Source organism: Mustela nigripes, chromosome 16, assembly GCF_022355385.1.
Source record: "Mustela nigripes isolate SB6536 chromosome 16, MUSNIG.SB6536, whole genome shotgun sequence".
Taxonomy (NCBI): Eukaryota; Metazoa; Chordata; class Mammalia; order Carnivora; family Mustelidae; genus Mustela; species Mustela nigripes.
In genome coordinates, this window is record NC_081572.1 from 6,029,426 (window position 1) to 6,054,478 (window position 25,053).

Sequence of the window (25,053 nt, forward strand, 5' to 3'; positions counted from 1 at the left end):
ACAGCGAGGTTGTCTGGTGATGTGGGTTTGACAGGTCAGTAAAAGGGAACCAAGAAAGCAGATGCTCCAGGGGGAAAAAAAAAAAAAAAAAAAGGAGGTGGGGGGGGCGTGGGGGGATGGGGAGGACAGGGGTTGACAAGAAAGAAGCTCTGAGAGGGCTGGCTGAGAAAGTATGGGCCCAGGGTGGCCTGGGGACCAGTGGTGGGGATAGGGGCGGGGAACGCGAGGTTGGGAGGGTTGCGGGCCCCTGAGTGGAAATGGGAGAGATGTAACCGGGACGACGCTCCGAGGGGAGGGCGCGGAGGCACCCGGCGCAGCTGAGAAGGACGCCCGGTGGGCGGCCCTAGTGGATCCCGGGAGCTGACTCCCGGCGCCTGGAGTGGGCGGTGCGGGGCGCGGCAGGTGCGGGGGCGGAGCCACGTGAGGGCGGAGCCCAGCGGGGGCGGGGCCGACGCCGAGCCGGCAGGCGGGGTGCGCCGCTCCTCTTCTGCGAGAGCAGCGGGGGCCGTGGAGCTGGAACCGGAGCCGGAGCCGGGGCCGGGGCGGGAGTCGGGGCCGGGGCCGGGCCGGAGCGGGCTCCAGCGCTATGGGGTCGGCCGACTCTAAGCTGAATTTCCGAAAGGCGGTGATCCAGCTCACCACCAAGACGCAGGTGCGACCGGGGCCCTGGCCTCCCCATCCACCTGCGGGGCTGGGGGGCTGGGCAGGGCCGGGGTAGGGGGGGCGCTGTGCGAACTTGGCTGGTGAGGAGATGGGGGACCGACTGGCCTGCAGGGTGACGCTGAAGCCAGGGCCGGAGCGGGACCCGTTGGCCTGTACCCTAGGGCTTCATCCCCTAACCCTAGCTCCTCACCCTCAGCCTCCTCTCCCGGGAATATCTCTCTGCCCGAAGCCGCTGCTGCCACCTTAGGCTGACGTGTGCCTACTCCCTGAGCCTGCATCGCCGCTGTCCGTCACCTGTCCCGCCGCCTCCCCCCACCTCTCCCCCGCTCTCTCCCCTCCAGCTCCGCATCTTCAGCCTCACCCCCCCCTCCCGCCCCCACCCACCCACCCACCCCGCTCCCTGCTCCCCTCCCGGGCCCTCAGTGCCCGCGATTCCTGGACGCACAGACCCGGCTGATTCAATGCAAACAAAGCCGGGCCGGCGCCTACCGGGTCGGGGAAACAGCTGGTGCGCGGAGGCAGCGGCCTCGCTGGGCCCAGGTCGATGGCCACAGCCAGGGAAGGCCGAGGTCTTCCTGAGAACATGCAAAGAGTGGCAAGCGGCGCTGCAGCCTAGCAAAGGGAACTGTTCCCCCGGCTGGCCGGAGGAGTCCAGTTTCCCAGCCGGGGACCACCCTCCAGGGGGCTCCTCCTCTGAGGCCCAGCAGTAGGGATGGCTGTGTTTTCTGGTACCCTCTGTTCTCTGGGTCAGGGCTGAGAACCCTCCAGGTTGTCTTTGACTGACTGGTGTGGGGTCTGGGGGTGTCTTTCAGCCCATACGCTCCCCTGAGTTCAGGAGTGGCACAGAGGCCACCTCTTTGCCCCCAACACACAGCGCCCATCTCCTTCCCTGCCTACCCCTCTGTCCTTAGCCCTTGAACTACACTGCTCTGGCCTCAGACTCGCCCAGCCCTGACTCTCCAGGTCCCCCACTTTCAAGGGAGTCAGGACCTGCTGCCCTCTGGGACTTTCCTCTTACCCTTACCCCCAGGGCTCTCTCTTGCTCTTGGCAGTTAGAGTGGGATGGAGGGGTCCGTCTTCTCACAGCCGGCTGATCGCAGCTCCAGAGGCCAGATCTCTGGTTCTCCTCTCTCTTGTTCCCACGAGAGAAAGGTCAGGCGCCTGGCATTGCCCAGGCCTCTGGAAAGTCCATTCCCCAGTAAGAGGTGTTTGACAGAAACCAGACTTTGCTTCTCGCCACTTTCTTAATGGCTCCTGGTTAGTTCTAGCACTTGGCTCTTTTGGGATGGGGCTTCTAGGTCTGTGGGTGGCAGGTGGGCCAGCCCCTCCATGTGAGGCCACAGGGAGAGGCAGGAGGGAGGCTCCCATGTTTACTTACCTGGGGAAGGAAACATGTTGGAGGCATGAACTACGGGCTGTTGGCTCAGCGGGCAGGGTCCTTTTGGCCAGCCCAGCAGGACTAGCTCAGCCGGGTCCCAAAGGATCTGGGTGGACTAGATTCCTACCTGCACTGGCCTTCTCCCCAAAATGCAGTGTGCCTCCGGCTTCCCTGGCTGCAGGCCTGTTATGGAGGTGACTGAGCTGGTGCTGTCCTGCTTCCCAGCTGAGGACAGGAACCAGATACCAGGCTGGATCTCCCTCCAGAGACCACAGGAGCCCTGCAGGTGGGAAGAGAACCGGGCTGGCTGCAGGGAGAGACCCTCGAGCCTCTGTCCTGTGTAGTGACCTGGCTTGAACCACAGAGGAAGAACAGATCCCAGACGGTCTTTCCAGATCTTGCCACTCAGTGTCTCCAAGGGGATTCAGGCCAGCTGTCCACAGGGTGTCTTCCAGTCTTAGACCCTTAGGGGCTCTGCCATGAATACAGATGTTCTGGGCAGCAGACAAGCAGACCCAGAGCCTTTTCCTGTGGCCTGGGCATGAGCTGCTGCTGCTGGGCCTGCCCTGCCTTCCTGCACTGCATCCTGTTTTCTTCCTGCCTTGGGCTAGACGTGATCCTGGTCCTGAGGCTGAGCTGTTTGGGCTGTTTCCCGGACCTTCCCTGGGGTGGGTGGGACCCTCTCTTAGATCCTGCCTTTTCTGGAGACTCTCTGCTGTAGGCGGGGTGAGACCTGGTGGGTCTGTGTTACATGTGTGCACGTGTGTGTGTGTGTGGGGGGGGGGAATGCTGTGGTGACACGGCCCTCCTGAACGGTTCACCCTCAGCAGGCAAGAGCACTATGGTCCCTTGCTCCCCCTCACCCCCCAGAAAGTTCAAAAGATACAGCTGCACTCCCAAGCTGGTGTGGCTTGAGCAGGTGCTGGCAAAGCTTGGGTAAGAATATCTGTTTTCCCACCTGAGTAGCTCAGTCCCTGTGCCCTGGTTGCCTGGGCCGTCGCATCTGCAGCAGAAATACTCTTTTCAAACAAACTGGCTTGGATTTTAAAAGCTTCTTTGGGTTGTATGGGGTCCAGCACGGGTACCTGGGACAGGAGCTGAGCCATGTTTCTCCCCTCAGAAGCCCAAGGGGCTCTAGTGACCCTGGCCAACACCTGCAGCATCAGGCCAGCCTAGGACAGCCAGGTGACGGGCACCAGGCTGAAGCGTCTGGGCCGTAGTGGGAGCTGGAGAGCTGAGACTGTCCTCTGGCTTCTCAGCTGGGCTAGCCTGGGGCCTCCTAAGTCTCCTTTTAAGTCTCTCTCCTCTTTGGAATTCGGTCCCTAGGTGACACTTGCCTAATGAACTAGGCCAGAGGTCAAGTCCACTGGTGCTCAGATGAGTTTCTGCCCATTTAAGGGGTAGGGGCTACCAGGAAGGGGGGGGGATTGTCAGAGATGGGGAGTTTCCCAGAGATGACCCCAGGTTTTCTAGGATGTCCTTCTCCACCCCAGCCCTGGCCCCCCACACTAGGGGATGGTACCCCTTGACCCCAGGGACTGTTAGAGGGCTGCCTTGGCTGAGGCCAGCAAACCCTAGCCCTAGGCCCCTCCTTTGGCCTTTGTTCTTCTCCCCAGCTAACTTGCTCTACCAGTTCTGGGACCCAGCAGGCCATGGTACTAGGTCTGTCCTGCGGGGCCATGGCCACTTGCTATCCTGTAGCTTGAAGTGGGGGCATTGCTTGGAGAGTGGGCGAGGTTACACCTGGACCTTGGTGAAGCTTTCAGAGCCAGTCCTGAGTTTGGACAGCCCCACTGGTGCTCAGGTCTGCCCAGTGACTGGGTTGAAGGCATCTCTGGGACTAAGGACAGCCTTTCCCTGAACAAATATTGGCTGTGCATCTGCCATCGGCCCCAGCTGCAGGGTCAGGGAAGAAGGGCCGGTGGGGGTACTGGGGCCTCAAGGCAAGTGCGTCGAGACCCCTGGAGTCAGGGCCTTGAATGAGTGATGGAGGTTGGGGAGGGGAGCAGGGTTCCAGGGTGGGAACAAGCCTGTCAGTCCAGAGATCGGGGAGAATTCTGGGAAGAAGGGGCTTCAGAGAACATTTATTATTATTATTATTTTTAAGGATTTTATTTATTTCTTTGATAGAGAGAGCACAAGCAGGGGGAGCAGAAGGCAGAGGGAGAGGGAGAAGCAGGCTCCCCACTGAGCAAGGAGCCCAGGATTCTGGGATCATGACCTGAGACGAAGGCAGACACTTAGCTGACAGAGCCACCCAGGCGCCCCAGGACAGAGTTTTTCTTAAACACTATATATATGTATATGTTTTTATGATAGAGTATCCTGTGTGTGGATTTGTGGGAAGCAGTGCCTGTATGACCTTTCCAGAGAAGGGAGGTGGCCAGGTTGATGGAGACCAGGGGTCTTCTGCAGGACTGCTGTTTGGAAGAGTGCCCTGGACACCCTGGCCTCTTAGCAGGTGAACATTCAAAAGGAAAAAATAGTTAATAGGGGCACCTGGGTGGCTTAGGTCGTGATCCCAGGGTCCTGGGATGGAGCCCCGAATCGGGCTCTCTACTCAGCGGGGAGCCTGCTTCCTCCTCTCTCTCTCTGCCTGCTTCTCTGCCTACTTGTGATCTCTGTCAAATAAATGAATAAAATCTTAAAAAAATAGTAATATATGTGTTTGCAGAAAAATACAAGTAAAAAAATAAAACCCACCCAGAGAGATAATCGCTGTGAGCATTCTGTCGTTTTCATTCAGACTTTTATGACTATATAATTTAGCAAAGATCGTGACCATCGTGTAGTTCGTGTTACAGCTCATCTTTTCCACCCAGGGTTGTACTGTGATCGTTCTTCATTCATCAGGAGTCTTTGGCAACATGGCGCTGGTGTTTGCATAATATTCCAGTCTATGAAAGGGCCCTAACTTTTTTTTTTCCAAAGATTTTATTTATTTATTTGACAGACAGAGATCACAAGTAGGCAGAGAGGCAGGCAGAGAGAGAGAGAGGAGGAAGCAGGCTCCCTGCCGAGCAGAGAGCCCGATGCGGGGCTCCATCCCAGGACCCTGGGATCGTGACCTGAGCCGAAGGCAGAGGCTTTTACCAACTGAGCCACTCAGGCGCCCCGGGCCCTAACTTTTTGAGTGTTCCCTGCTTTCTGGTTATTTGGGTTCCTTCCAGCTTCTTGCTCTTATCGACAACAACACATCAGCGAGCCTCCTTCTATGTGCACCTCTCTGGTCATTTCCTTAGGAAGGATGTCTTCAAGTGGGGCTTATGATTCAAACTGGCTCCCTATGCGACTGTCCGTATGATTCAAAAGGCACAAGTGTGCATACGGCGTATGGTCTCCATAAACCGGTGGGACTTGGGGATGCATTAGAAGGATGAGCCTGCGGGGAAGAGGGGACAGTCCAAGCAAAGGCAAAGAGAAGTGGCGACAGCGTTGTGTTGCGGGGATAGCAAATATAGCTGTGCGTGTTCGCACGTGCAGGGTGTATGTGTGCATATGTGTGTGCATGTGTGCGTGCGTGTAAGCATGTTAGATAAGATCTTGGCTGCCAGTCGGGCCCAATCCTGCAGGCAGCAGGGAGTCCCGAAGGTCTTTGTAAAGGGAACGGTGCCTTTGGTGTGGTGTGGACGCAGGTTTGAGGTAAATTTGGAGGTGGGGCCTTGGCAAGAGTGGCCTGAACAGCAGCACTGGCAGTGGGCTCCGGGGGGAGCAGGTGCAGTCAGAGAGCCACAGGGGTTGGCTCCTTTAGCTCGGGCATCTGTTGGGTGTGCAAGGAGAGGGTGGAAGCTGGGGCGTGGGGGGATGGTGAGGGTGGTCTTAGGTGAAATGAGCACATATCTCCTCGTCTTCTTCCTTTGGGGAGGGGCAAAACCTGGGTCTGGCCCCCAGGCACTTGACCTAGCGGCATGGCCTGTGCGGGGGGGGGGGGGGGGCCCGGGGGGGGGGGGGGCCCCCGGGGGGGGAGGCGCGGCCAGAGGAGGATGCTGACTTACCCCATCCCTTGGGGACTGAGTTAGGCTTTGGCTGCCAAACTCAGTGGTTGGCCGACCTCTGACATCTGTGCCAAGTGTCTCCTGCCTGCCTCTACCAGCAGAGGCTCACAAAGGTTGAAGACTGTTGAAGACTGTCCCCTCTCTCCCCGCCATAGGAGGGCCCCTGTGCGCCAGCAGGGATGGAATAGGGGGGCTCCTTCCTCTACAAACTGGGCAAACTGTGGGCCTGTCGGAGAGGGATTATATAACAACTCTGGACACACGGCTCCCCTCCCCCAGCCTGTGGAAGCCACCGATGATGCCTTTTGGGACCAGTTCTGGGCAGACACGGCCACCTCAGTGCAGGACGTCTTCGCGCTGGTGCCGGCGGCAGAGATCCGGGCCGTGCGGGAGGAGTCACCCTCCAATCTGGCCACTCTGTGCTACAAGGTGAGCGCAAGGCACTTGGCCGGGGGCTGCTCCCTGCGGAGCCATTTTCCACCCTCCCCATGACGCTGGCTCAGCCCTGCGGACCCAGAGAGCAGGCTCCCATGACAACCCACCTGTCCAGGTCTGGGCAGTGCCCTGGCTGTACCCACTTGTCCCCACTGGCTGGGCTCTGCGGGGGAGGAGATCCTGGCAGCCACCCTCTGCGAGGGCTTCCGCACATCAGCTCTTTCGGCTCACCCTGTGCAGTGAGCCAGAGTTCATGCCAGAGACAAGGAAACAGACTCTGACAGGTGGCCACTTAGAGAGGTCGCAGCCAGTGAGCGGTGGGCTGGGCTCTCGGGGGGATGCGCTAGGCTGCTCTCTGACCCACTTCCCGTCCCCCTGGGCTGGCTGACCCTGTCTGCCTCTCCCCCTCTGAAGCCTGGGGCGCCCATCCTGGTTGACAAGCGCAATGTCCCCGCTCCCCACCCTGTCCCCACAGGCCGTGGAGAAGCTGGTGCAGGGAGCCGAGAGCGGCTGCCATTCGGAGAAGGAGAAGCAGATTGTCCTGAACTGCAGCCGGCTTCTCACCCGAGTGCTGCCCTACATCTTCGAGGACCCTGACTGGAGGGGCTTCTTCTGGTCCACAGTGCCCGGGGCAGGACGAGCAGGGGTCTGTGGGCCTGGCTGTGGGGCTCATGGGAAGCATGTGGCGAGACGGAGGGAACCCGTTCAGGGCCCGTCACATTCCTCCAAATCTCTTGTGGGGTTTGGGAAGTACAGGGGAAGGGGAATGCAGGTTGTGGCCGAGGCGTCTCCCACATGGGTGTCTACCCCTTCAGCTGGGCAGACACGGGGGCAGGGCAGCTGGGCACTCTCCCTCTGTTTATCTCCAGGCAACTGGGTGAGGGTAGGACCCCAGTGATTCCCAGCAGGCTCGAGGCTCTAGAGTTTTCAGGACCTGGCCTGGCTCCTTCCAGCCCGTGGGGAGGTTTCTTCCTGGGCCCCAGCCCTCTTCTGCTTTAGGAGGTTTGGGGTGATTGGGAATCTACTTCCTTTTCCTTCTGTGTCTTCCTTCATCCCTCTGCCCATGACTGCCTGCCTGGGCCCAGATCCAACCCCCTTCCAACTCCCAAGTCCTGGGGCCACTTCTCCTTGGCCTGTGACCACTGAGGCGGCCTGTGCTATATCCTGAGCAGGGAGACGATGATGGTGAGAACGCCCGGCCCCTGGCTGAGTCCCTGCTCCTGGCCATCGCCGACCTCCTCTTCTGTCCAGATTTCACTGTCCAGAGCCACCGCAGGAGCACTGTGGTGAGAGCCCCCGATCTCCCACCTTTAGGCTGGGAGGGCTTTGGTCCTGGGTTAGTGGTTGAAGTTCCATTAGGCAGGACCCCATGGGGGCAGGGGCTGCCCCCTAAGAGCAGATCTGGGAAGGGGCGGGTGAATGGCACAGCTGGAGAGGAGCCAGCTGGTGCCTGGCCCTGCCCCCTCTATCCGGGAGTCTGAGCACAAACACCCATTGTCTTTGCCTGGGCAGTGGGGGGTGGGGGTGGGGCTTGGACCCAGCAGGTCTGGCCTGCTCACTTCCTATGGGCCCATAGACTTGACCTTCAGTGTTCTCTGCCCTCCCACCCCCACATACCACCAGGTGCACCCGATTCCATTCCTCTCCCTCTCTATCTCTCCCTGCCCAAGCTGGACTGAGCAAATAAAAGAACCAGAGAAGAAAAATTAGCTTTCAAGAGGTTGAGAACATTCATTTCTTCCCTCGTGCATTATCACCAGGGACATTTTGAGGGGCTGTCTGTAGGGGAATATGAGGGTCTCTGCCCCCAGGGATGATGGTGGGGGGACTGGGACACCCCCAGCCTGATCGCCCCCGAACTGTGTCCCCAGGACTCAGCGGAGGACGTCCACTCCCTGGACAGCTGTGAATACATCTGGGAGGCTGGTGTGGGCTTTGCTCACTCACCCCAGCCCAACTACATCCATGACCTGAACCGGTGAGTTTTGCTTGGATCCAGAGCCCACAGTGTAGCTGGACTCCAGGCCTGCCCGCCCCCCCCCCCCCGCCCCCGCAACTCCCTGGCTCAGAGAGGGAACCATGCGTGGGGTCTTTCGAGGAGACCCAATCCACTCGTGACCCCGCAGCAGCCTGACAGGGAGAAAATGGGGTCATTCTGTTTCATGGACTTGTGCTGGAGCTAGGCAGGGTGGGCACGCCCTCCTAGAGAAGAACGGAGATCTTCAGGTACTGAACCCCCTGCCATACCCTCCCCCCCAAGGATGGAGCTGTTGAAACTGCTGCTGACATGCTTCTCTGAGGCCATGTACCTGCCCCCAGCTCCGGACAGTGGCAGCACCAACCCGTGGGTGCAGTTCTTTTGTTCCACGGAGAACAGGTGAGGGGCCCCTGGCTTTTCTTTCTATTCTTCTCCTTCTCCAGGCAGCCCCAGAGGTCGCTCACCATCCTGGAGTCTTAGTGGAGGGGGAGGTGGTGCCCCCTGGTGGTGATGGCTTGTAACTTAACAGCCCTCCTTATGCCAGCGGGTCCAGTGTCCCCCAGGAGGAAGCCCTAGGTGACCCGCCAGTACCTGGGTCCTCCATCCAGAGCTGTGCTGTCCAGCAGAAATAGAATGGAAACCACATATGCTGGTGTCAACAGAAGTTGAACATTTCTAGCGGTGACATGAGAAAAGTAAAAAAGAAACGAGTGAAATTCATTTTAACATTTCACTTAACCCAATATACAGCAAATACTAGTATTTAACATATACTCGAGATGCAAGATTACAGGGAGGTTTTACATTCCCTTTTCATGCGAAGTTTTCAGAATCCGTTGTGTAGTTTTACAATCACAACCCATCTCGGTTCAGACCAGCCTCCTTGCGAGCTCTCAGGAGCTCCCTGAGGCTTGTCTGGGGCAGGGCTGCGTAGAGAGTGGGTGGGGAGAGGGTGGAAGGACCACCCTGGAGGGTGGGGAAGCCTGGGCCACACGGGGGCGCTCCTGGGCTCTGGGGATGTCACAGGGCGGGACTGAGTGTGTAAAGCACCTACGGGTGCTCCAGCCCCACAACAGCAGCTGTGCCCAAGGTCCTGCGGCAGGCATGGGAATTAGTGCGCACCCCCCCACCCCCGCCCTGCCACAGTCATGGCTCAGCTTCTTCCTGCATGGCATACCATGCCCTTCAGGTTTCCATGGCCCTCTGCCCAACTCCCGTCTCCCCACGCCAAAGAAGAGAAGGGAAGCGCGGAGACTCCCTCCTCCAGCCACAATCCAAATCTGGCCAGGGTTTTGGGTTTTTGTATTTTTTTTTTCCTCTTACCAGTGTTATCAGGCAAACAGCCACGCTTTGCCACTCACTTAACCTCTCCGGGTCTCAGTTTCCTTGCCTGTAAGATAAGGAGCTTGAACCCTGACATCTTACAGATCTCAGAATGATGTCAGTCTCTGGCCTGGGGACTGGGAGATCCAGCACATGCTCCGCTCCCCGAGGGGAAGCCCCCCTCCCTGGGGGACTCCAGCCCCCTGCTTTGAAGCGCCGGGGGAGGGTACCCCTGCCCCTCAGAGACCACAGTGGACTCTAATGTAAATTATGGGTCCGAGTAGGTCCATTGATTATAACACGAGCCACTCCACTGTGGGATGTCAGTAGTGGGGGCGACTGTGCGTGGGAGGGGGTGGGGGGCACAGGGCAGTCTCTGTTCCTTCCTCATGATATTTGCTGTGAACCTAAAACTGCTCTAAACATAGTCTTATAATTTGTTTTTAAGAGGCTTTAGCCCTTGGGGGAAAATCTAAGGGGTGTGCGCATGCTTTCCCCCATAACTGGCTGCCCCGCTCTTGGTATAAATTCCTCTGCCCCTGGCCTAGCCTGGCCTGGGACCCGGAGGCAGGCCAGGATAAGGAGAGGTCTCTTTTCCTCAGGGAGGGATGAGCCTGGTTCTGCTCTCTGGCCCCCTGCCTGGGGCTAGCACTGAACCCTTTTCGAGGGAGGGGCGGCCCCCTGGGGGGTGGCCTCCAGAGCCTCTTCCTCTTCCACGGCAGACACGCCCTCCCCCTGTTTACCTCCCTCCTCAACACCGTGTGTGCCTATGACCCTGTGGGCTACGGGATCCCCTACAACCACCTACTCTTCTCCGACTACCGGGAACCCCTGGTGGAGGAGGCGGCCCAGGTGCTCATCGTCACCTTGGACCACGACAGTGCCACCAGCGCCAGCCCCACCGTGGACGGCACCACGACAGGCACGGCCATGGATGACGCGGATGTAAGGATGGGAGCGGCGGGGAGGGCAGCTCGCCCCGCCGGGCTCTGGGCGCTCTCCTTAGCAGAGCTGGGCAAGGGCTACCCAGCGGGCACCTCGTGGTAGCCTGGGGATGTCCGAGGGGGCACTGCTGCCACCACCTAGGCCCAAGGTAGGGGCAAGGGGTGAAGCCACCTGCTTATCCCAGGCTCCACCCTCGGCAGCCTCCAGGACCCGAAAACCTGTTTGTAAACTACCTGTCCCGCATCCATCGGGAGGAGGTGAGTGGCACCCCGCTTTTGCCCCAGTGGGTTCTCAGTGCCCACCTGCTACAGTGGGTATGGCCTTGCAGGGGAGCGAGGGGGTGGAGATGAGATGGGGTTGGGGGAGTCTTGGCCCCTATAGGAAGCAACCATGGTCCCCATGGACTTGACCACCCCAAGTGAAATAGTGATGGCAGAATTTTGAAGGTTTTGAGATGCAGAAGAGGGCTAATGGTCTCAATTGGGTGGGGACAACTGGGCAGGCTTCCAGAAGGAGGCGGTGCTGATGTCAGGTTTTGGTGGGGGGAAGGATAGTGCACTTATAGGCCAGGCAGAGCTGAGATTGTGTCTTGTGACCTTGGGGGAGGTTCTTGGGCTCCCGAACTCTGGCTTCTGCTGCTGTAACATGGGAACACAACTGCTTCCTCGTCTTGTTGTAGGAGGTGCTTAGTAAGTGAAAAGCTCTTTGAGAGTCATAGAGTGTGCCTCTGGTGTGACAGGGGGATGGGGAGGGTGGGGGATGGCATCTGTCCACACACAGTCCGGGTGGGCAGGGGCCGGTTCAGGGTGTGGGTGTGGGGGCGTCCCTAGGAGCAGCCTTGCTAAAGCATGGGGGGGCCTGTGGTCTGGGGAAGGGGCGGGGGTTCCCTCCAGACCTGCCCTGGTCTCAGCTTCCTGAGGGGGCCTCTCAGGACAGCTACCGATGACAGAAGCTGGGCCTTTCAGGCTCTAGAGGTGGGACCAGCCTTGGGGGGGCGGGGTGAGGAGGCGTTTGTGAGGGAGCCAGACCGGACAGATCCCTGCTGTACCCCCCTCAGGACTTCCAGTTCATCCTCAAGGGCATAGCCCGGCTGCTCTCCAACCCCCTGCTCCAGACCTACCTGCCCAACTCCACCAAGAAGATCCAGTTCCACCAGGAGCTGCTAGTCCTCTTTTGGAAGCTCTGCGACTTCAATAAGGTGGGCTGCCAGCCTGGTGGGCTGTGGTGTGCCCTGCGGTGGGGAGCGGCTACTCTGGCTAGCCCGGGAGGGGGACAGCCTCTGGGAAGGCTCCCGGGATGGGGAGAGGGTGGAGCAGAGGGGTCTCCCCTCTGACTCTGCCCACCCGTTCACTCCCTCCCTCCAGAAATTCCTCTTCTTTGTGCTCAAGAGCAGTGATGTGCTGGACATCCTGGTCCCCATCCTCTACTTCCTCAATGATGCCCGAGCGGATCATTGTAAGGCTGGGGTGGGCGTAAGATCCAGGGGGCTTCCCTGTAGAGGGGCGGGTCTGGCCAGTCTGCGCTGCCTCCCAGGAGCTGAGGCTCGGGGCGGGGCTTCTTCCGGTGCTGCTGAGTTGGGTCCCTGCCCCAAGTCCTTCCTACGGAGCACCCCCCCTCCCCCGCCGTGTGTTGACTTCTGTACCCCATGCTGCAGCCCGGGTAGGCCTGATGCACATCGGAGTCTTCATCCTGTTGCTTCTGAGCGGGGAGCGGAACTTCGGGGTGCGGCTGAACAAGCCCTACTCGGTGCGCGTGCCCATGGACATCCCGGTCTTCACCGGTACCCATGCGGACCTGCTCATTGTGGTGAGGGGGCTCCCTCCGCCAGGACCTGGGGGCATGGGGGGCATCCTTTTGGCTGAGTCTGGAGGTAGAGGGGACCCCACGGCCACCCTTCTGCCTCCTGGCGCAGGTGTTCCACAAGATCATCACCAGCGGTCACCAGCGGCTGCAGCCCCTGTTCGACTGCCTGCTCACCATCGTGGTCAACGGTAGGGGTGCTGGGAGCCCGCCTTCCCCGCGATCACCACCAGGTGGCGCCAGGCCACAGGCCTGCCTGCCGCGGTGCCAACAGCCCAGTCCGGTAGCCAGACCCATAGCGGAGGGATGGCGGCCACGTTGTACTGGTCAATTTTCTAGTAGCCGTATTGGAAGGAAGGAAGGGAGGGAGGAGGGAAGAAAGGGAGGGAAGGAGGAAGGAAGGAGTGACAATAATTTTATAATCTATTTTATGTATTCCACACCATCCAAAATACCTTCATATCAACCTATAACCCCGTAAAAATTACTGGGATATCTCATATTCTTTTGACACCCAGTCTTCAAAATGTTGTGTGTCTCACGTGCGCGGCACATCTCAGTTAGCACTAGCTATGTTTCAAGCGTTGAGTGGCCTCCAATGGCTCGTGGCTACTGTGTTGGACGTCGCAGGTTTGGACAGCGTGGTCTCTGGGCAGCAGGGGGCACCCTACCCTCCAGCGAGGACTGGGGACAGCTGCCTCCGAGGGGAGGGGCTCAGGCTGGCTGACCTGCTGGGCTCAGCCTGGTGGGAGGCTGTGAGCTGAGGCAGGATGGCTTCCAAGGCGGTCTGTGGTGGGGATGGTTCTGGATAGGAGTGCTTTGGACTCCCGAGTTGGTGGGACAGAGCTCTAGCTGCGCTGTGAGCTCCGGGGCCAGAGCCCTGCCTTCCCTTCCTGCTTCGCTCGCCAGGCCGGTCTCACGCATTCTAACTGAGCACTGGTTGAGTGTACCTGGCACTGAGAACGCATTTGTGAACCAGAAAACCCGAGAAGATGCTTTTTTCTCCCTGTCCCAGCCTGGTGAGGGAGAGAGAGTGAGACAGGAAGCGCCCCGATCCGATGTGACTTCAGGCCGTCGTCCCCACATGTCTCATCTCTCGGATTCCCCCTCCCAGGCTCTGCCAAGAAAATACATTTCTGATGATGCGTGGAGCATTGCAATTCCAGTTTGTTATTCCAGAAAGACTTAAAGATCTGGAGTTTGTCATCCTGCCTGGTCCATTTTATAACTGGGATCTCTGGGCGAGTTTACAAACCCGAGTCTCAGTTTCCTCGTCTATGAAATGGGGCTGGTTCCCCCTGCTCCGGCCCCCCCTTTCAGAAGCTTGGGGTGGGGGGAGTGGGCGAGATGCCATGTGTGAGTGTCTCAGGGAACAGTGCGGCTCTCCACATGGTGCAGGGATGCGGGGTGGGGGGTCCACACAGCCTCCTGGAGCTCTGCAGAGTGTGGCCCGTGTGGCCTCAGCCTCCGAGGGCTGGGTTTTCTGGGCTTTGTGGGGGATTTTCTAGGCAAGGGACAGGGAGGGCTTGGCAGCGGGAGCTCTGAGTCGTGCTCAGGCCAAGGGCATGTGGGGATGGCTGGGTCCAGGAGTGAGCTGGCTCGTCCCCGCAGTGTCCCCCTACCTCAAGAGCCTGTCCATGGTGGCCGCCAACAAGCTGTTGCACCTGCTGGAGGCCTTCTCCACCACCTGGTTCCTCTTCTCCGCTGCCCAGAACCACCACCTGGTGTTCTTCCTCCTGGAGGCCTTCAACAACATCATTCAGTACCAGTTCGACGGTGAGGCGGTAGCCCGGGCCCCAGCGGGGCCTCAGCGGCAGGACTTGGGATGAGCCGTGCGCGAGGACACCTTCCCGGTCCATCTGAGGGGAGAACCCTCTGCCTTCCCCTGCCCCTATCGGCCCCTATTCATTCAACATGCGTTTATTGAGCACCAGCCGCATACCAAGCCAGTGCTGGGGGCAGGGGCTACAGGGGAGAGCAAAACGGAGTGCTCCCTGCCCTGTGCAGCTCACGGCTGGGGATGGAGGCCCGGAGGGAGGCTTTAAACAGAGGGTCACCCAGAGAGGTCACCTTACATCAGATGAAAGGGAAGCTCGGGGCAGCGGGACCCCGCTGGGTGTTGTCCGTGTCACAGAGCCTGGTGTCACGAGGGCCTTGCCACTCATCACTTTTGCGACTGTGGGCACATAGCCTTTCCAGGCTTTAATGTCTTCGGCTGGAAGATAGTTCTAACAGTCGTCCTGGAGTCCTTATGCCCGAGGTGTTGGGAGGGTAAGGAATCAGCCACAAGAAGCGTTTAGCACATTATCTGGTGACTTAGCAGTTACTATTATTTCCAAAATAATGTTTCCACTGATCTGTGAGGGCTGAATGGAGGTATGGTGGGGTAGAAAAAGCACCGTGGGGTGCGGCTGGGGGCAACCTATGCAAGGGCCCTGGGGTGAGATATTGAACTGGAAGAGGACAGTGTGGTGAGAGGCAGGACCCGATTGCTGGGTGGGGCCTTGGAGGCCCAGAGTCGAGGGAATTCAGGGTGGGTCATGGAGCGCAGGCCCTGTCGTACTTCCTCTCTGATGACCTGGCTCAGGGACACAGACAAAGTACAGGACAGCTGGCCCGGTGGACTCTGATGTGCTGGGCCTGCCCCACTTTCCCGGGGTTACCCCTTAGAGTGCCAGGTTGCGAGGGGTTCTGGAAGGTACTGGGGAGCGGCATGGGGGGAGCTCTGCCCAGAAGCTCTTCTCCAACGAGGTAGTGCAGTGTAGCCACAGCGGCACACACCGCCACGTGCCAGCCCTCCTCCAGCCTGGAGTTAGACACCCTCCTGTCCTCCGCACTCCCCCTTCCCAGAAACCTGGCAGGCGGAGGGAGAGGCAAGGGGCCCCCCCGAATGCGGCGTGCTCCCTCCTTACAGGCAACTCCAACCTGGTCTACGCCATCATCCGAAAGCGCAGCGTCTTCCACCAGCTGGCCAACCTGCCCGCCGACCCCCCTGCCATCCACAAGGCCTTGCAGCGGCGCCGACGGCCACCCGAGTCCTTGTCCCGAACTGGCTCACAGGAGGGCGCCTCCATGGAGGGCTCCCGCCCTGCGGCCCCCGCTGAGCCTGGCACTCTCAAGACGAGCCTGGTGGCCACCCCAGGTCTGGCCTGGCAGGTGGCAGGAGTGTGTGTGTGTGTGTGTGTGTGTGTATGTGGATGCCAGCCTGGTTGGCATCCTGGCAGGGTCTCTGGGATGCCCTCCCATCTCTGGCAAAGGGGATGGGGAGGGGATATTGGGAGGCCCAGGAAGGCTAGTTTGGTGCTGGGTATGGGGGGGGGGGGTGGGGCCCCAGGACTGGAGGGGGGGGGGATCAGGCATGGCTAAAGTGCGTGGGGGAAAGAGGGGGCGCTCATGGGGCCCAATGCAGGTGCTTTCTCAGAAGGGCCCTGTGGCAGGTGTCTTCACCCACCCCCCCAGGCATTGACAAGCTGACGGAGAAGTCCCAGGTGTCAGAGGACGGCACCTTGCGATCCCTGGAGCCCATGTCCCAGCAGAGCTCGGCAGAGGGCAGCCCGGCCGCGGAGGTGGGCGACGGGGACTCCTGCAGTGGGGTGACACTGGGACTTCCCTTTTTCCCTGGCCTCTGCCATTGGGCTGGGCCAGGGCATTCCGGGGTCCCCTGCAGCAGAGGGCAGGAACCCTGTGCCCAGGACATGCGTGGGGCTGCTTTCACGGACTTCTCCCTTGTTTACCGGTCCCAGGCTTCCTTGGCCTTCAGACTCCTCATCCATCAGCCTTATCTCCGCGGAGCTGGCCTTTACCCGACCAGCCCAGTCAGCCCCTGGCCCTAAACCTGTCATAGGGCTGGGCTGGGTCGGGCAGGGCTTGGGGCCCAGGGCAAAGGGTGCTGGGCTGGGCTGTCCCCTCTGCTGGGAGCGAGCCCCCCACCGGCAGGAGCCAGTAGGGAGGCTTCGTTGCCTCCTGGATTCCAGGCTGTGGGAGGGACTGGGAAGCAGGGCTGCCCCTCCCGCCTCTGTCCCCACTCTGCACCCGTTCCTTCCACCCCTCACTCCCATCCCTTCCCTGGGACCAGGAGCCCGAGCAGGCATGGCGGGAGCAGCGGCGGCTATCCAGCGCCTCAGCCAGTGGGCAGTGGAACCCAACATCGGAATGGGTGAGGGTTCGGGCGGATGGCTCTGAGATGGGGTGGACAGGGGCTTCTGGCGCCAGGAACAGCTCCATCCAGGCTCAGATGGGAATGTGTGCAAATTAAAACACCGGCCTGGGAGCCAGGCTCTGGGTTACTCCAGCTGGGTGACCTTGGCCTCTCTGGCCTGGTTGCTCCCCACCCCCACCCCCGGTCTACACTGTCCCAGACTTCTGCTACAGGGGTGAGCTTCAGCGGCCCACGGTGCTCAACTTTTCTTTCCAGCTTCTTTCCCCAAGACACTTGTCCACTTCCTCATGTGTGTCCGTGGTCACTACTGATTGCCCTTCCACGGGCCAGAGGTCCTATTTGGTCACGCCATTGTGAGGCTCCATGGGGACAGTTTTTGGCACAGAGTGTATGCCTCGTGAGAAGCCACAGCTCTTAGTGTGAATAACTTAAGTCACTGTTCGTGGGCACTGCCCTGTGCCAGGCCCTTGCTGCGGGGACACTTGCTGCCGTGGGGAGACTGTGGTTCTGGGTCAGGGGTCAGGCCTCTCCCGCTGTCCCTGGGGGCTGCTTTCCCAGCCCCAGGAGGCCCACTCGCTCCCTCAGGTTCTCTCTTGGAAGTCAAAGCTGCCGCTGCAGACCATCATGAGGCTGCTCCAAGTGCTGGTTCCCCAGGTGGAAAAGATCTGCATCGACAAGTGAGCCCAGGGCGGGGGCTGGGGGTGGCAGACAGGAGCCCCAGGTGGGCTCTGCGGGCGGGGCAAGCCCCGGCTTGGGCAGGGTGCGGCTGGGCGCATGGGGCCCCCCGTGCTTCCCCTTGACTTTCAGCGTGGGTTTTCCCACATCACGGGCAACCGCCTCCTCTTGCCGGCAGGGGCCTGACAGATGAGTCAGAGATCCTGAGGTTCCTGCAGCACGGCACCCTGGTGGGGCTGCTCCCTGTGCCGCACCCCATCCTCATCCGCAAGTACCAGGCCAACTCAGGCACGGCCATGTGGTTCCGCACCTACATGTGGGGTGTCATCTATCTGAGGTGGGTCCGGCGTTCCCCCGAGGGTCTGCTCGGGGGGGCCCTCAGCTCTGGGTCCCTCCATGATAGTGGGGTTCGTGTCAAGAGGATCAGCCAGGGTGGTCTTGTCTAGTTGAGGGTGGGCACCCACTGCCGGGGGGCGGGGGACATCAGGATTGAAGGGGTTTGGGCCGGACAACCCCTACGTCGTCCTTCTCAGTCTTTTCTGCAAGGTCTCCCGGCAGCTCTGTGACAGCCCGCTCCCTCCGCAGGAATGTGGACCCGCCTGTCTGGTACGACACGGATGTGAAGCTGTTTGAGATCCAGCGGGTGTGAGGACGGAAGCCCAGCAGGGGCCGGGACCAGAGGAGTGGGGGGCCCCGGGCCCCTGATGCTCCCCGACCCACTCTTCTAGGCTTTAGGTTGCCACAGTAGGAGCTGGGGCTGGCGGACGGGCTGAGTCCCGGGTGGCAGGCCCTAAAGGCCCCTGGTGGCTGGGTTGGTGGGGACAGGTTCTGATCACCCCACCCCTACCCCCGAGGGCTGGACTCCCAGGAGCCTCCCATCTCCAGGGCTGCAGGCCTTGGCCAGAGCCCCCACCTCCCTCTGGCTCCCCGCTCAAGACCCGTCTCTGTGCTGCCCATCATCCCCAGAGGCCACCAGGTCACTGAGCCCTCATGGGTCACCCAGCAGGGAGCTGTGGGCTGTCCCTTGAGGCACCCGGGCAGGGGCGCCCTCCCATGCCTCCTACCCTGAAACAACCTCGTCCAGGCCCAGTTTGCTGCCGGGGCCTGGAGGAGGAGAGGAAGAAGGGTGGCCAGGCTGCTTGAGGAAACGGAGGGCTCAGAGACTGCAGAAGCCAGTCTAGGGGACCTCATGCATTTTAGGGGTTTGGAGCAGGGTGTTGAGGGTCTCCTGCTGTGTTCTCCCTGGTCATTGGATATAGCCCGACTCCCTGTTACCCAGTGAGGGGGTAGAGGGTGCGGAGGGAGCCGTTCGATCCTCCCCGCCCCCGCCCCTGCCCGGGTGACTGGGGGCCAGAGGGAACAGGGTACCACCCCTCCATCCCCCAGCTCTGGCCTCTGGGGATCCCTCACCCTACCTGTGTCAGTACAATCTTTGCTCTGTACAATCGGCCTCTTCACACAATAAACCACCCCCTCCACGTCCTGGCTCTCTGTGCTTGTGGGGGAGGGGCTGGCCCTGGCTTTGATCTTCAGGCGAGCTGGGGCTTCTGCTTCCCAGAATCAGACCCCAGAGGGCCCTCCACATCAGCCCAGAAACCAACATTTGTCATTTTCTTGGGTGGAAAAATGGAGGATTGTTCTCTCTTACCCAGCACGTGGCCCCCGGGGCTATGGCCACCCAGAGAAAGAGCCCATGGAGGAGAGGAGAGAGGCTGGCCTCTCAGCCTTCTGAAGGCCCCCACGGGGCTCTGCTGGCCCCAGGAAGGCACGGAAACAGTGCTCAGGGTCCCTGGGGCTGCAGCCGTGTGCTTCCCAGTGCTCAGCTTCATGGGGAGGGGCCCATGCAAAGCCTGGGCTGCCCTGCCTGAGCCTCGCCCTGGGCCCCACCTGGGGCACAGCCCACTGTTTGCCCTGGACTCAGGGAGATGCATGGCCTGTCAGTCCCTGCCCTCTCTACCCGATGGCCCAGAGGATACAGCAGGCACGGGGACCAGACAGCCAGAAGCTGCAGTCCCTGTGGTAAGCCAGTCGCAGTCACCTGGGGCTCTGTGCCAGAGAGAAACCTGCTAGCGAGAGGTGGGGGTGTGTGAGAGCCCCAGCCCCTCTCCTTACCTCCTACCATGAGTCAGACAAGGGAAGGACTGGTTTAAACCCCTCCTGGCTCAGAAACAGACTGTTCCAGTCCTGACCAGGAGGACCGTCCCTTTCCACCATATTTGGAGTGGCAGCTCTGTCCCCGGGAACAAATGTCACGAAGCCCGAATGTAATCGATCAAACAAACAGGGTTTATGGCAGCAGGAGAGAGCTGTTGAACCGTGCCTGGTAGCTAATTAATGAGCTCATTAGGAGACAGAGTACATGGGGAAGGAGGGCCAGGGGCGCCTTCGGGGCTGCCAACTTCTGGGATGTCCTGGGCTCAGCTCGGACCTAGTGCCTGTCCCACAGAAGGAGGCCGACCCCAGAGCCCGGCTGGGGCCACACCCCTCCTTGACTCAGGTTGCCCACGGAGCACCCTGGCCTGTACTGGCTGTGGGAGTGAGCAGGGGCAGGCATGTCCCAGGCATGGACATCAGAAGCTCAGGGTCCAGGTCCTGCCCTTGGTCTCGGGCTGCAGACAGTGCCCTCCATCTCAGGGAGGATCTGGGGAGGGGGAGGCTTTGGGGAATCCAGTCTGGTCTGGGTATCCCTTCTCAGAGGCTCTGGGCTACCTTCTCTCCATCATTGGCACTTTGGAGTTCTGCCAGGGGTTGGTCGGTGGGCAGCCTCAGGCCTCCAAGTAGACCTCCACCAGCCCCCCGACAGAGTGCATTCGGTAGAAGACCCCCAGAGGCAGGCCAAAATTGACGATGGTGAACCAGGTCCGATAGCCATAGAATTCTTGTTCGAGCCCGTTCTCGAACTCCGGGTGTATGCCAAACGCGGGCATCATCCACAGCTGGGGAGGAGAAGAGGGGGTGAGATGGGGAGTGGGCTCTCCGTGCCCCAGGATATTCCACTTGGGGCGGGGGGAAGCAGGCCCCCACCCTAACATCTCCTCAGCCCTGGGCTTTCAAAGCCAGCCTTCCCCACACTACCCCCCACCCCATACCACAGCCACCTCCCTGACTTGCCAGTCTGAACTCCAGGGGGCCCATGAGGCCACACACTGCCACCAGCCATGGCCCCACCTTCTGAGCCAAGCTGGGTTCCCCTGTGCCCCGACCTCAACCCCCTTCTTCCAGTGTTAACTTTCTCTGCTTCCTCCACCCGACCTTGGCTTCTGTCCAAATTCTGCCCCTTTCTCAAGGCCCAGACTCAACCTTCATGAGGCCTTCCTTGGCCCCTCGGGCCTGCACTTCCTGCTCTGAGCTCCTACTGCACTTTCGGGCCAGGTTATGGCATGTGGCGGTGGCTTCACCACCTGAAGAGTTTCCAGCACGACCCACCTGGGACGTGATGTTCGACATGCCCTCAGACCACCCTGGTTGTCTCGGCATTGCCGGGACCACCTAAGCCTCAGTTTCCCCATCTGCCAAACAGGCGCCGGGATGGTGCCTAACGGGGCCTGCTGCTTGGGGTTAGCGAGTGGCATCAGTGAGATGCCCAGCGCAGCATGGAGAGGTGGACAAGGGACCTCAGCGGTTATCCAAGCATTTATCCTTAACTCCTTCCGCTGGAGAGTTTTTAGAAAACCAGGCACTTGATGATCTCTTCCGCTGACCAAATTCAGCGGGTTCCCAGGTGTCTCTCCAACTAGAGAGTAAACTTGCGGAGGATGGAAATCTTACGTTTCTTGGTAAAGAGCACTTAGCGTCATGCCTCGCACGTTCACTCATGCCAGGCACCTTGCATGACGCTGGGGGGACCCTGCTCTCAAGCAGCACGGGGCTAGGTGGAAAGAGGCAGGTGTCCTCGACAATACAAGGGACAGGCCAATCGCCCTTGCCATAGTCAACGAGCCCTGGAATGCCCCCGGCCAGCTTCGTCCCCACGCGGCACGCCCCGCCCCCAGCCCCGCCCCCAGCCCCTTCCCACTCACTGTGATGTTGCAGAGGATGAGGAAGAGCGAGATCTCCTTGAGCGCCCGCCGCTTCCAGTTGAGGTGGCTGTAGGAGTGGATGTAGGCCAGCGAGGCCCGCCGCAGGTCCTGGCCCAGCTCTAGCAGGGACCCCCGGCGGGGAGGCTCAGCCTCTCGCTTCCCTGCCGGGTCCTCGGATGCCGTCTCCCAGAGCGGGCGCCGGTGCAGGCCCTCGATGATGAAGAGGTTCTGCGCGATGTGCTGCAGAATAAGCAGCAGCGAGTAGGCCAGGATGAGGCGGTTGAGCAGCTCATGGGGGCGAGTGGCCACGATGGCCACGATGGAAAAGTAGGCGATGCCCATCTGGCCCAGCGCCGCGCCCATGAGCAGCACCACGTCCAGGCTGCGGGTGGGGTTCTTGAGCGTGTCCAGCTCGCGCTCCTCCAGCCCGTGGATGGCCGTGCCCGCCAGGCATGCCAGGCTCATGGCGGGCAGCACGGCTATGTAGAAGGCATAGTAGAGGGTGAAGTACTGGCGCGCAATGGCGGGGCCACTGGCTTCGATCTGGAAGAGCACGAAGACGCACACGCCCGCCACCAGGGCCAGCAGGCCCAGCAGCGGCCCAAAGATGGCCCCGCGCAGGCGGAAGGGAGGGGTGCCGGGGTGAGCGCCTGTGTGGGGCGCCAGGCGGCGGCCGACGTTCTTCCACATGACAAAGAGCACAGCGCAGCAGATGAGGCAGTACTCGGTGCTGAAGGGGTAGAGCATCAGGTAGCCCTTCTGGAAGACCTCACACACGGTGGCATTGAGACAGAGGCAGGTGCTGGTGTCGTTGCCTGGGAGGGGGCAGGGTGCGAAGGTATGACAGTTACTCTGATGGGCCTTGCTCCAAGGAAACCAGCTGCACCGGGAGGGAGTGTAGCGTGTGTGTGTGTGTGTGTGTGTGTGTGTGTGTGTGTGTTTGCGTTTGAGGCTGGGAATCACATCTCCTCCGTACCAAAGAAGTTTTCCATGAGGGCGTTGAGCTCAGCCTCGATCTCACGGTGCATAGAGTCGTTGGTGACAGCCAGAACCCACAGCAGCAGGTCTGTGGCCAGGGTCAGCATTAGGCCACACCTGGAGGAGGTGCCACACTCTGGCCACACAGCCTGGCCAGCTCCCCAGGTGCCCCGCCCTCATCGCCACTGCCTTTGGGGTGACCTCTCTTTCCCAAAGCCAGATCCCATTTGACATAAGGACTACAGGGGAGGCAACCCTAGGAGTCGCTTGGGACCCCTTCGACTAACCCACGGCCCCAGGGACACCATGTCCAAGGACGTTGTAGGAGAAGGTGCTAGCAGGGGGCTGGGGGAACCCAGGATTGGAGGGAGAGAAAGGATCCCATCTTACCTAGTGAAATTGGTCTGGACCTGAACACAGTCCTTACAGTGTTTCCAAAGCACCCAGGTCTGAAAGAGATGGGGCCTTGAGCCCAGAGCTGGTGGTAGTGGTGGTGGGACTGTGGGGCACGTGTCCCAATTCCTTGTGTGTATTTACAATGGAAGTGACAGTGAGGAAGTCTGGATTGGAATCCTGGCTCTGCTATTTCCTTGCTGTGTCATCTTGGGCCAGCGGCAAAGTATTTCAGAACCTTAGTCTCCTTAGCTCTAAAATGAGGCTACATAAAATGCCTACCTCTCCAGGGAATGCCTACTCACTGGGGAGATGGAAAGGATGATGCAAAGCAATGACTAGCACAATGGCCGGCCCGGGACAGGGACTCAGGAGCGCGAGTAGTACTAGTAAGTACCCCTCGCTAAGAGTAGCTCTGTGTACCTGGTTGGGGGTGTGGGGGGTGTAGATTTCATTATATGCAAATATGCACGGGCAGGTGTATTTGTAGGGGTCTGCATTTCAGTGACACGTTGGGTGTGCAGGTACACGTAGGTGTGCGTGGTTGTGGGTACGTGGAGGCAGACATTCATGGGGGGCTGTGGTATGTGTGTACCCCAACCCCCGGGCCATGTATATATTTGCCTGTGTAGCGATTTCTAGGTACAGGTGGGGCCTGTGGGCACGAGGTGCGGGGACGGGAGCGGAATGTCACCTGGACGCCGATGAAGATCATCTCGATGACAGGGAAGATGAGCTCCAGCTGCGACTTGCAATGGATGTGGCTCACGTCGTAGCCCACCCGGAAGATGTTGAGGCAGATGCTACAGCTGCCAAAGAGCACCAGGGAGCCTGGCCGGGCCAGGGGGCTGTTGAAATCTCCCCGAGACCTGGCTCTCCCACCCCACCCCTCCCCACCCACCCAGTGGCCCCACACTCACCCCGCACCCAGATGGGTCCCGCGTGAGGGTCATGGTAGAGCACGGCGCACGGGTGGCGGGTGGTCCGGGCGGCAAAGTAGAGGAGCCAGAGGAGGGACAGGGCCTTCAGCGCGGCCAGCAGGATCCACACATCACCCAGCGTGATGGCCACGTTGTTGAAGATCATACTGCAAATGAAGGCTCCACCCAGGAACACCACATTGAGGGCCAGGAGCCCTGAGAAGAGCTGCCCCGCCTTCTGGGCCTGCCTGTCCCTCCGCAGCAGCAGCGAGAAATGCCGCACCAGCCAGGACTGCTGGTGGGGCGAGGCGGGAGCTCCGGTTTTCTCAGCCCCCGTGTCCACTTGGCTCCCCTCGGCCGGGGCTGCTCCGGTCTCCTGTGCTTCCGGGGAGGCCATGGATGGAGCCTGAGAAGTGGCTGGGGAGAAAGGGTCCTGGTGGGCTGCCAGGCTGTCCTGGCTTCATGGAGGGGACTGCTGTGTGACCTAGGGCAAGATACGCAACCTCCCTGGTCGGACAGGGAAAAGGACAGCAGCTGCCCTGTTTACTTTACAGGACCCGAGGAGGTTCAAACAGACCCGGGCATCTGGAAATTCTTTGTGCTCTAAAGAAACATGGGGGTTATTTTGATTGGCTTGAGGAACACCTCTCTCCCAACGCCCTGCAGGGCTGTCCCACTCTCTGCCTCAGTGCCCGATCTTGAGATGGAAAATAACGTCTGTTATGGGAGCCACGGGGACGTCGGCATCATGTCTGGAAACTGGCCATTTTCCAGGGTTGTGACTTTGCGTCACGAGAAGGCAGCTTGTGTTCCGCTGACGTCTGGGAGGAATCTCCCTTCTTTTTTTAAAATATTTGGGAGATTTTATTTATTTATTTGAAAGAGAGAGCATGAGGGCGGGGAGTGTCTGAAGGAGAAGCAGACTCCCCGCTGAGCAGGGAGCCGGATGCGGGACTCCATCCTGAGACTCCAGGATCATGACCTGAGCTGAAGGCTCTGAGCCACCCAGGCGCCCCAATCCTTCTGAAGGCAGGGAGCGCAAGTAGGTGTCCTCTCTTGTTCTGACTCTGGTTAGTTGGGTAGTGGTTGCCTAGCATGCTGTGTTGAGAAGGATCCTGAGGCTGAGTGTGGCTGTCATTTGATACCCTATTATGGTTACATATGGGTATAGATAAAATTACTCCTTTTATTTATTTTTTTAAGTTTTTTTTTTTTTTAAAGATTTTATTTATTTGACAGAGAGAGATCACAAGTCGGCAGAGAGGCAGGCAGAGAGAGAGAGGGGAGGAACAGGCTGCCCACGGAGCAGAGAGTCAGACGCGGAACTTGATCCCAGGACCCGGAGATCATGACCTGAGCCGAAGGCAGAGGCTTAAACCCACTGAGCCACCC

General features: G+C 59.9%; 2 protein-coding genes across 5 annotated transcripts in view; one reads left to right on the forward strand and one right to left on the reverse strand.

Annotated features, from left to right (window-relative positions):
- Nucleotides 1-444: 444 nt before the first annotated feature.
- On the forward strand, nucleotides 445-18,833 carry HID1 (HID1 domain containing). 2 transcript variants are annotated; one of them, XM_059379512.1, is made up of 19 exons: nucleotides 445-652; nucleotides 6,316-6,465; nucleotides 6,947-7,117; nucleotides 7,644-7,757; nucleotides 8,343-8,449; nucleotides 8,732-8,848; nucleotides 10,613-10,717; nucleotides 10,902-10,974; nucleotides 11,775-11,915; nucleotides 12,082-12,172; nucleotides 12,372-12,523; nucleotides 12,630-12,708; nucleotides 14,129-14,293; nucleotides 15,432-15,659; nucleotides 15,977-16,083; nucleotides 16,593-16,673; nucleotides 17,262-17,353; nucleotides 17,530-17,688; nucleotides 17,937-18,833. In XM_059379512.1, exons 1-19 carry the CDS (start codon nucleotides 587-589, stop codon nucleotides 17,998-18,000), a joined length of 2,262 nt encoding a protein of 753 aa, XP_059235495.1. In that variant the 5' UTR covers nucleotides 445-586; the 3' UTR covers nucleotides 18,001-18,833. The 2 variants fall into 2 exon arrangements, with proteins under 2 accessions (XP_059235495.1, XP_059235493.1); XM_059379510.1 differs by having other exon boundaries at nucleotides 446-652; nucleotides 10,495-10,717; nucleotides 10,918-10,974.
- Nucleotides 18,834-19,619: 786 nt separating this feature from the next.
- Nucleotides 19,620-25,053, reverse strand: part of OTOP3 (otopetrin 3) — a 10,539-nt gene continuing 5,105 nt past the window's right edge. For 2 of the 3 annotated variants that reach the window (XM_059379514.1, XM_059379513.1), the window contains 6 exons: nucleotides 23,662-24,078; nucleotides 23,436-23,572; nucleotides 22,739-22,797; nucleotides 22,347-22,465; nucleotides 21,371-22,185; nucleotides 19,620-20,287 (listed from right to left, as the gene is read on the reverse strand). In XM_059379514.1, the coding sequence (XP_059235497.1) occupies nucleotides 20,117-20,287; nucleotides 21,371-22,185; nucleotides 22,347-22,465; nucleotides 22,739-22,797; nucleotides 23,436-23,572; nucleotides 23,662-24,058 (1,698 nt within the window). In that variant the 5' untranslated portion in view covers nucleotides 24,059-24,078 and the 3' untranslated portion in view covers nucleotides 19,620-20,116. Of the gene's footprint in view, nucleotides 20,288-21,370; nucleotides 22,186-22,346; nucleotides 22,466-22,738; nucleotides 22,798-23,435; nucleotides 23,573-23,661; nucleotides 24,146-25,053 lie in introns of all 3 variants that reach the window. The other variant, XM_059379515.1, reaches the window with a different exon arrangement.